The sequence below is a fragment of the Prunus persica genome, chromosome G1 (assembly GCF_000346465.2).
Source record: "Prunus persica cultivar Lovell chromosome G1, Prunus_persica_NCBIv2, whole genome shotgun sequence".
NCBI classification, from domain to species: Eukaryota; Viridiplantae; Streptophyta; class Magnoliopsida; order Rosales; family Rosaceae; genus Prunus; species Prunus persica.
Genome location: NC_034009.1, coordinates 28,788,434 through 28,800,005, shown reverse-complemented (window position 1 = coordinate 28,800,005; position 11,572 = coordinate 28,788,434). Strand labels below are relative to the sequence as shown.

Below are 11,572 nucleotides of genomic sequence, written 5' to 3'. Positions count from 1 at the left end.
TAAAATAAAATAAAATTAATTTAGAGTAATTTAGACGATAGGTTGTATTGAAAAAAATGATATGGTCCTAAACGGCTGAGGTATGAAGAATATATTGTCCCAAAAATACTATTTTCATCACGAAATATTTATTTCACAGAAAATAAAATGAAACAAATTATGAAGATTCATTTGAAAAGATTATTTGGTCGTTCTCATTGACCTTTTATCTCACCCAAATTGTCTTTCAGAAATTGGGCTTCTCTAAAAAGGATCCTGTCAGTCAGGAATAATTATAATTAAACACCAAAACCTTTTTCATAACAGATTGGCAATCATCGAACATTGATATTGCAAGGTACATATAGAATTACAAAATAAACCTAACTCACCTATATATATATATATACATTCAGTTCATCAGAGCCTTCTTTTTGGGGTAGGAAACAAATGGAGACAATATTCTCAAAAGCTAAGAAAATTAAAGCTGAGGACAGCAGTATCAAATAACCAATGATGTACATAGCAGTTAATTAAACCTAACTCTTCCAGGTAGTAGCTACTGGATAGTATATGCTGGGCTGGGTTTGTTTTGCATTTGCGCATAAGAAGTCCTTCTGCACTTGTCATGTTCTGCACTTGATTCTAATGAGTACTAAATGCCAAATATGAATCCACGTCGGCTTTGGTTAATGCCGGCTTTAAAGAATCTTTTGCAGTCTGGAAATGGCGATGGCACACAACTGTGGCAGATATGTCTTCCCTCAGAGCCACTATTCCAGCTTCCCTACATAGACCCTCCAGCTCGGCTCCTGTGAATAGCTCAGTATCTTTTGCTATTTGTTTGAGATCAACATCATCTCCTACGCTCATGTTACGAGTATGTACCTGAAGTATCTCATATCGACCTTCTAAATCTGGTGGTTGTACAAAGAGCGCCTAGAATTTCCAAAACATAACAGAGTTAACTTATCTCTTTGACACCATGCCAAATTTTGTTTTCTAGAATTTTGTCTCACACCTCGACAACCAGACCAAGAGAAAGGACCTCAACCACAACAAGAACGAAAAGAAAAAAACTGGAAAAAAATAAGTGACACATAACATGGCATAGTCACATGATAGAACAAACTTCTTACCAAATCAAAGCGTCCTGGGCGAACTAATGCAACATCAATTGCATGAGGACGATTCGTAGCAGCCAAAACAAAGACTCCCTGAAAACCAAAGGAGAGTACAATTTAAAGCCACAGGAAATGAGAACTAACGCAGCATGGATACGTATCACAAATTGATTTTAAAATGATTGCAGAAGTAAAAGAATTTAATGGGATATAGTGCTTACCTTGGCCTCTTCTAAACCATCCATTTCAGTCAGCAAAGTAGATAGAAGCCTTTCTCCAACGGTACTGCTGTTGCTTGAACTCCCACCTCTGCCGATTTAAGTTAAACAAAAAAGTTATGAGACTTGTATGTAAGTAGAAGCTCATCATGGAATTTTCATTAGATTAAGTGTACTTTTTCCAATACACAAAATAACAAATCATCAATGTGCAGATTAATCCTATAACTGCAACATACTAAGTTACTAACCTTTTGGCACCAACAACATCTGCCTCATCAAAGAGTATTATGCTGGGTGCTGCTAGGCGAGCTCTCCGAAAGGTATTGCGCAGCAAAGCTTCACCCTCTCCAACATACATTGAAAACAATTCTGCACCACTGATTCAAAGTTTATGAATTCAGGCATGCAACTCTTCTACTTTGTCAAATAGACTAATTATAATTGTAAAAGTTTCAATGGCCTTTAAGGTGAGCAGCTTCTTTCTAAATAAGTGGATCAAACTTTTCAATCTAAGAAAGAGGTTCAAACCTCAAAGAAAAAAAAGAAGCTTGGGCAGCATGTGCAGCAGCTTTAGCAAGGGTGGTTTTTGAACATCCTGGAGGACCATAGAGAAGAATTCCACGCATGGGTGATATTCCCAGCCTTGTAAACGCTGAAGGATGTTTAATAGGCCACTCAACGGCTTGCTGGAGCTTTTTCTGTCAATGAGAAGGTGAGGTATAATTAGTATTGTGAGAGTTCAGACTAAGATAAACACAAAACTTTACACACCTTCAAATCTTTTAATCCTCCTATATCTTCCCAAGTCACTTTGGGGATTTCCACCGTAACACCTCTTGTTATACTTGGGCTAACCACAGACCTTGCATGCTTCCAGTCTTCTGTTGTTAAGCTAAACACACCAGCATCTTTATTTGCCCCTAAGTTTCTTTTAATTGCAGGCATAACAGCCTCACGACATAAAGCTTCCAGGTCAGCCCCAACAAATCCATTGCAAGATGCAGCTATAGCTTGGAGGTCAACGTTGGAATCCAAATGAAGCTTTCTTGTGTAGAGCTGAGCAATCATAAGCATAGTTATAAGTGTATCTTACACTCATATTTCTTGAATTTCTATTAAACTATCTGAACAACAACTGGACGTTTAAAAGGAATAATGTTGGCAATTTGAGCAATATGATAAGTTGATCAACGTTACCAAAAAAAAAAAAAAAAAAGTAATCCCGAATTCTCGCTTAAAAAAATATTTTAAGCATCACTCTCACCTTGAGAATTTGAATGCGTTCTTCTTCAGTAGGTGGAGTAACTTCAATTTCAACATCAAAACGCCCAAATCTTCTTAGTGCTGGATCGATTGCTTCAGCTCTTTGTACGTAACAAATATTAATCCATTTAGAATATAATATGGAATTATATACAAGAACTAAATGAATGGTCTTAAGTAACAAAACCTACATATGTGCCAAATAGAATATTAATAACAATGAGAAAGCCATGAGCTCTTCTGCAAATTAGCTAACTGGCAATGAGATGAACATAATGCATAAAACTTTACGAGGACAGAGTATCAGAAAGTTCAAAACCATGACCAAACTAACAGATCATAGCACTCATCAAACAATCGAATTTTGTAGAAATGCCTACACATTATCAACTGGTTAATAACCAGATACAATCACATCATAAATTCTAGGAGATTGAAAAAAAAAAAATTACCTGTTAGTGGATGCAACAACAACAACTTGTGGTATGGATGCCGAGGACATCTTGTAGTCCATCAGCGTAAGGAGTTGAGAAGCTATGCGAACATCTTGCTCTCTTCTGCAATTGAAACATAACTTAAACATATTAACTGGGGAATGCCCAAAGATTGGAGAAAACTGAAGGGAAAATAGCCAGCATAAACCAGTAGCTTTTTTTTTGGGTGTAAATTTATAAAGTTAAAAGATCAGATTTTTAAGGTAGGATACATTGGAGTTCTCTGTGGCATCATTGGTTTTTACCTAGAATCACGGCGAGGACAGAGTGCATCTATTTCATCTATAAAGATAACTGATGGCTTGCCTGACGATTTATGCAATGAAGCCTGCGAGAAAGCCTCCCGTAAAAATTTCTCACTTTCTCCAGCATGTGCTTTGTGAACAGAATGTGGACTGTACAGAAAATACCATAAAAACAAGACAGAGCTTAATAAAAGAAATCAAAAGCATGAGAACATAATATGATCATAACTTATCCAAGTAAAGAGCAACACTGTAAAAGACATCATTTCATTTGAACCCAAAGATCAATACAGAGATTAAAGAATTAACAGGGTACCTGATCTCAATTAAATGTGCACCACATTCCTTAACCACTGCTCGTACCAAACTTGTCTAACATGAAAAAGAAAATAAATTTATACAAATACAAACTTTGCAACCAAGGTTGCAACTTTGACAATGAGCAAACAAATAAAGAAAGCCTTAGAGGAAGTAATGATTCAATACCTTTCCGGTGCCCGGTGGACCGTAGAGAAGCACACCTCGACGCCACTGAACGAAAACCCAGAAACCAGTTAATCAGATACAAGAGCAAAGGTAGGAAAATAAAGAGAAAGTGAGTTTTTGTTACGTGTACTTTGAGACCGAGAGTTTGGCCTTCACGCGGATAGAGAAGAGGGTAGATGATGAGTTCTCTGAGAGCTTCGAGAGCTTCAGCGTTGCCAGCTATGGCTTCTTCGGCTCTCCATTGCACTGTGACGTTGGCGTTGTTGGTATTGGTCTTACTGCTGCTACAAAAGCTATGGTTTTCCATCTCAACGCGCGAAAGACAGAAAGAGAGGCAGAGCTGAGAAAGAAGGAAGCTCTGTGATTGTGAGGCAGTGACTGTCGCCGCTCAACGGCGCTAGACGTGGCCTCTGGCAGAGGAGGTGATGCAAATTACAATTAGAGCCTTTAGGTTTTAGTGTCGGGCAAGACGTGTCTTTTTCCTTTTTCTCTTTTGTTTACGGCGTTAAGAAACTCTCTTGAAAACTTGGGTAGGCCGGGTCTGTGGTTAACTTAAACCTTACCAGAGGTTTAGGGTTGGCAATCAAACAGAGCCAGAGAGATGTGCGGAATTGCCTTGATCATCCATGGCGTTCGTTTTGATTTATCGTCCCTGCTCATCAATTCTACATTTCCAGTCCCGAAGTCTGAGCAAGTAAAGCCTCCCTCTCATATTTTGTTTTTGGGTCAATAATCAAAGCTATTTTTGGCTTACCCGTTTCACTGAAACTGACTTTGTTGGTCTCGAGCAGCTGGTCTTCACCATTGCCGACCTCAGAGCCGCTTTACGAAGGAGGGGTCCCGACAGCTTGGGCAGCTGGAAGCTACTTCTTCATTCAACTGTCCCAAGTTGTCTTCCGGAGCGGGAAATTGCGTCTTCTATTGAGGAAGTAAAGGAGGAGTCTTGTTCTGAAGACGAAAGAAATTGTTTCTCTTTGGCAAATGGACAAACAGAAAGTCAGTTCAGCACCATGCCCAGCTCTGCTGCTGAGTTACACTTCTTTGGTGCCAGTTTGCAGCTCAGGGGAATAAGCCCTATAGTTCAGCCATTGATAAATTCCTCTCAGAATATCCTTGTTTATAATGGTAGGTCTTTGTTTTCGAGTTTGGGTTTTTTGCATTGCTTTAAAAAAAAAAAAAAAAAAAGGAGAAAGTTTGATTGCTGTTGGATATTAAATTTGGATTCTATTGTGATGCTGTTTTTTGAAGGTGAAATATTTGGGGGAATAGACATTGGTGGTGAAGAAAACGATGGTGAAGTTCTTCTGCAGTTGCTGGGAGAGTGCCGGTCTTGCAGTCCTTATTTGCATAACACAAATAATTTTGATGGCATGGGTGAAGGATCTGTCCCAGATATTCTTTCTAGGATCAAAGGGCCTTGGGCTATCATCTATTGGCAGGTAACTCCGAGTGGTAAGTTTCATTTTTAGTTTATTAGAAATTTCCGCAGCATCTATCTTGCTTGGATTGTTTCTGAATTGTATATGTAATTTCATGGATAGGAAAGTTCAAAAACTCTGTGGTTTGGTCGAGATGCATTTGGTCGGCGGAGTCTTCTTGTTCACTGGCCAACAGTGGCTGACTCTCGGTTTCTGCTTTCGTCTGTATCACCTGTTTCTTCTGGTACATATTGCTCAATAGAGCTTTACTTTTCTTCCCAATCGTTGTTCTAAATCTTAGACCTAAGCGGCATTCATTGATTAATGTCAATGCACTGTAGATTTTGAAGCTGAAAATGGAACTACCAAACTAAGTTTTTGGGAAGAGCTTCCATGTGGAATATACAGCATATCTATAGATGCTCCAAAACTCGATGGGCTTTTTCTTGGTGAAGTGAAAAAGCATGAATGGACTAATGCCATCCTAGAAGAACTGATCAAATGGGAGAGAACTTCCGTTGAACCCAAACCTGAAGAGTTGCATATTTCCAGTTCTAAGACTCTGACAAGAAAACATGATTCGCACTCAGTTAATTCAGATGCATTACCATCTAAGTCAGGTTAATATCATCCATGGTGAAGATAATCTAATCTATGGTCAGAAAAATTTAAGCTTTCAGTATTAGTTTTATTATAGGTTTTGTTGTCCGAGGTTCTCATTGTGCCTTTTTTTTTTTTTTTTTACTGAGTAGGACCTATGCAAGCTTCAAATTCAGTGCTAGCACAGGCCGTTTTAATGGCTTTAAAGGAATCTGTTATGCGTCGCTCTTCACTGCACACAATTTTTCAGGTTCGGAACTCTTATTCCGTTGAATTGTTTACAATTCTGGTTGTATTTGTGTAAGGAAAAGGAGAAATATGGTCACATCCCCTGAAGATCTTGGAAGTCATGGACTTAGATTCTTGTTTCATAATCAATATGGTTTTATCTTTTGTGGTTTTGGTGGGTGCTTGGTAGGTTTTGGGATTTATATTGAACCCTTTTAATTGGAATCAATAGGCAGGTAGACATGATGTGGAAAACGAACTTGTAGTGGAAAACGAACTTGTACCGGTGGCAGTTCTTTTTTCTGGTGGATTGGATTCTATGATAATTGCAGCATTATTGCATGAGTGCCTTGATCCAAGCTGTAAGTTTAGCTGGATAAGCTAGGTCGGCAGTCTCTTTGCCTTAATGTTCAATGTTTGCTAAGATACTCAAAGTTTACTAATTGCATTGGGAAATCCTTGTGTGATATCTTTAGCTGGGTTTGATTTTCTGTTTAAATTTATGTTGGCAGATGATATTGATCTACTTAATGTGAGCTTTGACGGGCGGTCTGCTCCTGATAGAATCTCTGCCAAGGCAGGGTTGAACGAACTAAGAAGAATTGCACCTACGAGAAAGTACTCACTAGACTTTTCTTTCGAGTCTGTCTGTCGCCCCAAATTTGGTTCTTTGATTCATGCTTGTGCATTATGAATGTGGCAAATGCTAAAATACAATCTATCCTGCTCTCTAACGAACTATTATGGTTCCCCATACTCAGTATCACTTGGTTTTGTATTAAAGTCCTTGATGGTTTGATCTGTGTCTTCATGCTTATGGTGTTCCTTCCTATATGCGATTGGATATGCAGGTGGAAGCTTGTTGAGATCGATGCTGATTTGCCAACCTTGACCTTTGAAACAAAGCATGTCATGTCGCTCATAAATCCTGCCAACACTTACATGGTAGCCCATTTCATTCTATGGGCTAGTGTAGTTTACATTTGTGCAGGATATGTTTCCTGCTGGTATTTATGTTCTTATTGTTTTTTTCCTGTTTGACTAAATTACGGTTGAGATGTCACAAATATGCAACATGTCCCAAGGTACAGTTTTCCGAATAGTTATCTGTTATTTTGTGTTGCAGGACCTGAATATAGGAATAGCTCTATGGCTTGCTGCTGGTGGTGATGGATGGGTGTATGAGGAAAATAGCAATTATAATGATGAGGATCGCCAATGCATTAAATACAAGTCCAAGGCTAGGATTCTTCTTGTTGGTTCAGGTGCAGATGAGCAATGTGCTGGCTATGGTAGGCACAGAACAAAATATAGAAATGGCAGGTATGCAAATAGATTGCAGTCTTGTAGAGTATTGTAATTTGTATGTCTTTGAGGTACACATTCTGGAGGTCTAATGTGCTATCAGTTGGCTTGCACTGCATGAGGAAATGAAATTGGACATGCAGAGAATTTGGAAAAGAAACCTTGGGAGAGATGATAGGTGCATTGCTGACAATGGCAAGGAGGTACTGCTAACAACTCGAACGAACATCATTCATTGTCCCCTTACTTTGTATTATGTATTGATTATATAGTCTTAATTTATGCTAGGCAAGGTTTCCTTTCTTGGATGAAGATGTTATAAAAATCTTGCTTGGGATTCCACTCTGGGAGGTCACCAACCTTGATCAACCAAGTGGGGTAGGAGATAAGAAGATTCTGAGAGAGGTCAGTGAAAAAAACTTCTCCATTGATCTACTCGTGCACTTAATGTGGACTGAAGAAGATGCTGTCAGGCTTTTAATGCTTGTTTCTCAAACAGTGAATGTTGACCAAACACTAAATTGCTTTCCTATTTTATGTGCTATGAAAGGTTGCAGAATTGCTTGGTTTGTCTGAAGCTGCTGCTCTGCCTAAAAGAGCTATACAGGTGTTCATCTTTTCCGTTTCTTTCGCGCTTTTCTTCCTTGTTTTTTTGGGCTAAGCATGCAAAGTGAAGGTGAGATTTAGTCATTGAATTTTCTGCTTTTATGTTTTAGTTTGGTTCAAGAATTGCAAGGGAATCAAACCGAAAGAATTACGGAAGTAACCGTGCGGCAAATCAGGCATCTGCGGGAAGCGCAGTGATTCACAAGCAGCTGGACATGGCTTAGTGGGAGACAATTTGATGCTAAATGGCTGTCGGATACATGTTTACCTCTCCGTTTGATTGCTCTTCATTCTTCTAAATTCTAAACGTCTAATTAAACACAGACATGTCGTATTATTTTGTATGAAAGAGAATTTGGCCTTGTATTATATTGGTTTTGTTTGTGGAAAGAGCCTTTTTTTGCGGCAACCATGGCTTTGCAAACTTTATTTGACCAATTTTAAAGCCTAAACTCTACTTGACCAAGATATTATAAAATATTTTATCGGTTAGTTTCCAGTCTTACCAAATTTTATAGGTGGTATTATTGAAGAAAACAGATTGGTTGGGAGGGAGGGAGCGTGTGAGGTTTGCCAATGCCTGCCAGTGCCGGGCCACTACTCAAAGTTCAAACGTGAAACACGCACGCTGGACCTGCTCCTTGTTCCTCACACGATATGCTCTCTCCGTGCCAAAAATTAGGCATATTCGTGGAGCAGAGAATGTGAAATATAACATTTATAGCTAACAATTTATATAATATTAAGCCATCTATCCAACTCATTTTAAGGGTCATAACTAATTAAATTAATATCACACATCATCTCACTATCATCTTGATCAAAATCAATTATTCTAAATGGTTCGATCTTTATATCATAAAGAAGCAATTGGAGTGGACCGCCGTCAAATCCCGGTGTAAGTCCATTAAGATAATGAACCTGTGTGGATTGTACCCAAAACTTGAACGTAGCCACCCACCACCGCCATATGTGCCTCCCAACATCGTGTTAATAGTCTCCTTAAACCACACAAGGTTTTGATAGTCCTTCAAAATCCATAACACAATCATGTCCTGTTTCCACGACACGACTTGTCAACAAACACTCCCGCACATTCCCTCACCTCAACCACATCTTGATCAACACAATCATCAAACACTTGAGCATAATCTTGGGGTAGTGGCAACACTCTGAATGTCTCCTCTCTAACGTCAAATGCCACTATCACTTTCTGCTTCTTATGGATCCAATGTAAGGCCCCATTGACACACACTCCAGTGTCTAACTCCAAAAGGTCCTTGTGTTGGTCTACCTGCAATGGCCTCCACGAAGAATCCGTACCTATTGTGAATATGTTCCACAACCCAATATCCCACTTTCCAAGTCCACTCTCCACTGGGATCAACACTGATGAACTGGAGAACTTTATACTCGTTTGTGTGAACTGAACCCAAAGAAATAGTTAGCGAATCCCTTGAGCACTCCTCCTATTTGTATAAGTGGATGCACAAACCAAGCCATGGACACTCTGCACACCACTAAGAGACTTTTTGAAAGGTTTGCACCGAGTCAGGTATGAAAGTTCTCTGAGGGGTTTTGGATCATTCTCTTGTTGCTCTATTTTTGAGAGTTTAGGGTTTTAGTTTCCCTTGCTTTTTGTAATTACTTATGAGTACTATTGTAATTCAGATTTGTTTCTTATTGTAACTCTTTTATGTTTAGGGTCACCCTCCATTTGGATAAATAAATTGAAAATTACATAGACTTCTAAAATGACGGAATTTAGATTTCCATTATTTCAATTTATGACAATTGAACATTTCAGTGTTTGGATTTATGTATGTCCAATTTTATAAATGACACTATGGAAATTGTGAAATGACGTCTATTTTGGTGGAAATTAAACTCGGGAATTTGATACCCCAATTTCTAAGATTTTTTACGCGCTTCATTTAATAAGTTCCGCGCTTAAGTTGCCAAACAAGGAAATTGTCAATTTCTCCTCTTAAATTCCTTACTTTTATATAAATTCTAAATTATTTTCCATCATCCAAACGGAACGTGATAATCTCATCAACTATGATTTTTGAAGAGAAGCGAAGATGGTAGGGCATAAGGCTCAGAACAAGTACCATGCACGGGACTTGGACCCATCGAAGCTGCCCAAAGGGAGGAAGCCCGAGAATCAACAAAAAAAAAGGTGTGGATGATGCTTCCCATGAGCATTCGCTGCAATACTTGTGGCAATTACATCTCCGAAGGCACCAAATTCAATTCTCGCAAAGAAGATGCCGTTGGAGAGAATTATTTTGAGGAACAAATACTTAGATTTTACTTCAAATGTCCCAAGTGCTCCGTTGAGCTCGTGATGAGGACAGACCCACAGAATTCAGACTATGTTGTGGAGGCCGGTGCTAGGCGAAATTTTGAACCCTGGCGCAATGAGGATAAGGAATTAGATGAGGAGAATAAAAAAAGGGAGGCTGAAGAAAATGGAGATAACAAGAAATCCTTGGAGAACAGAACCCGGGATTCAAAAAGAGAGATGAACAACGATGCTAGTTGATGTCCATGAAGTCCATGCAAGCAAATGTGAGTGACGATGATAAGTGGAAGGCTTTGGAACGAGAACACAAGGTTGCGGTAAAGGAGAAAAGCATTCAAGAGGAGGATGAAGCAACCTTGAAATCAGTAGTATTCCATAACTCAAAAGATTATGTTCGAAGATGATAACTCCAAGAGGCCAAAGCTTAGCAAGCCGGCAGATTGGTTGACAACAAGCAAGAGAGGAGGAAATCAAAATGGCTTAGAAGCTCCAACGGATTATGCTAAATTCACTTTGAAGTCCCCGTCAACTGTTAGGGCTCGTTTGGTACGCGGGATTGTCATGGACTAGACTAAATATTGGGACTGTCTTGGATTGGCTTGGCTTGGCATAAACTGGATAAGACTTATACTGTGTTTGGTGCCAATTAGACTAGGACTAAATTTTTTGACTTTTTTATTTTTAATTATAAAAAAAAGGCAAGTGGATTTATTTGTTCTGTTTTTTTTAACTTTTCTTCTTTTGTTCTCTACGACTTCATCTTCTTCTTCCAACCTGCAACTTCATCTTCTTCTTCTCCCTCCTCTCTCCTTCTCCACTTCTTCTCAATCTATTTGTCTCTCTGCTTCTTAATTGAAAATTTTATATTCTCTCATTTTCCTATTTCACTATTTCTCTCTTCACCCTCCTCTCTCTTCAATAGCCACATGCCCAAACCCACAATCTAAATTTGGGAATTTGCTTATTTGATGAGGAGGCTTCTGCCTGGGTGGATTCTTTGATGATGAATGGCTTGATGGTTAGCTATTGTTTTATGAGGTTCTTCCCAATTTCATAAAAAGAAAAAGGGATTTGAATTAATTGATTTATTTCATCCATTTGGGTTTTGTAGCAGAGAGAGAGAGAGAGAGAGAGCAGTTGACATGGATGAGGGTTGGAGGCCATGGCTGTGACAAGGTGTGTGCTTAGGTGGAAGGTGATGGCTGTGATGAGATGTGTGGTGGAGTGGGAAGTAATGGCAAAGACGAAGGCGTGGAGAGGGGAGGAAGTCGCGAGCGATGAGGAGGGGATTATTT

General features: G+C 39.1%; 2 protein-coding genes and 1 pseudogene across 3 annotated transcripts; 2 read left to right on the top strand and 1 right to left on the bottom strand.

Annotated features, from left to right (window-relative positions):
- LOC18790934 (cell division control protein 48 homolog B) lies at nt 299-4,256 on the bottom strand. 2 transcript variants are annotated; one of them, XM_007226418.2, is made up of 12 exons: nt 3,943-4,256; nt 3,813-3,857; nt 3,643-3,698; nt 3,327-3,476; nt 3,040-3,144; nt 2,589-2,688; nt 2,096-2,380; nt 1,853-2,022; nt 1,573-1,701; nt 1,325-1,412; nt 1,119-1,196; nt 299-918 (listed from the first exon to the last, which is right to left on the bottom strand). In XM_007226418.2, the coding sequence occupies exons 1-12, from the start codon at nt 4,117-4,119 to the stop codon at nt 625-627; spliced, it is 1,677 nt and encodes a 558-aa protein (XP_007226480.2). In that variant the 5' UTR covers nt 4,120-4,256; the 3' UTR covers nt 299-624. The 2 variants fall into 2 exon arrangements, with proteins under 2 accessions (XP_007226480.2, XP_020410114.1); XM_020554525.1 differs by having other exon boundaries at nt 3,937-4,141.
- Nucleotides 4,395-8,461, top strand: LOC18791182 (asparagine synthetase domain-containing protein 1). Its single transcript, XM_007224463.2, is given in 15 exon segments — nt 4,395-4,506; nt 4,604-4,937; nt 5,061-5,251; nt 5,354-5,474; nt 5,572-5,850; nt 5,983-6,080; nt 6,291-6,420; nt 6,571-6,676; nt 6,910-7,003; nt 7,185-7,381; nt 7,467-7,566; nt 7,652-7,768; nt 7,914-7,970; nt 8,080-8,158; nt 8,161-8,461. Coding segments are annotated over 15 exon segments (2,085 nt in total). The 5' UTR covers nt 4,395-4,413; the 3' UTR covers nt 8,250-8,461.
- Nucleotides 10,054-10,969, top strand: LOC18788155 (annotated as a pseudogene).

Coding starts and splice junctions, on each gene's coding strand:
- LOC18790934 (XM_020554525.1), bottom strand. CDS start 4,119: ATGGAAAACCATAGCTTTTGTAGCAGCAGTAAGACCAATACCAACAAC. Junction 3,858..3,936: donor CTCTCGGTCTCAAAGTACAC/GTAACAAAAACT, acceptor GTTTTCGTTCAG/TGGCGTCGAGGTGTGCTTCT. Junction 919..1,118: donor GCCCAGGACGCTTTGATTTG/GTAAGAAGTTTG, acceptor TGGAAATTCTAG/GCGCTCTTTGTACAACCACC.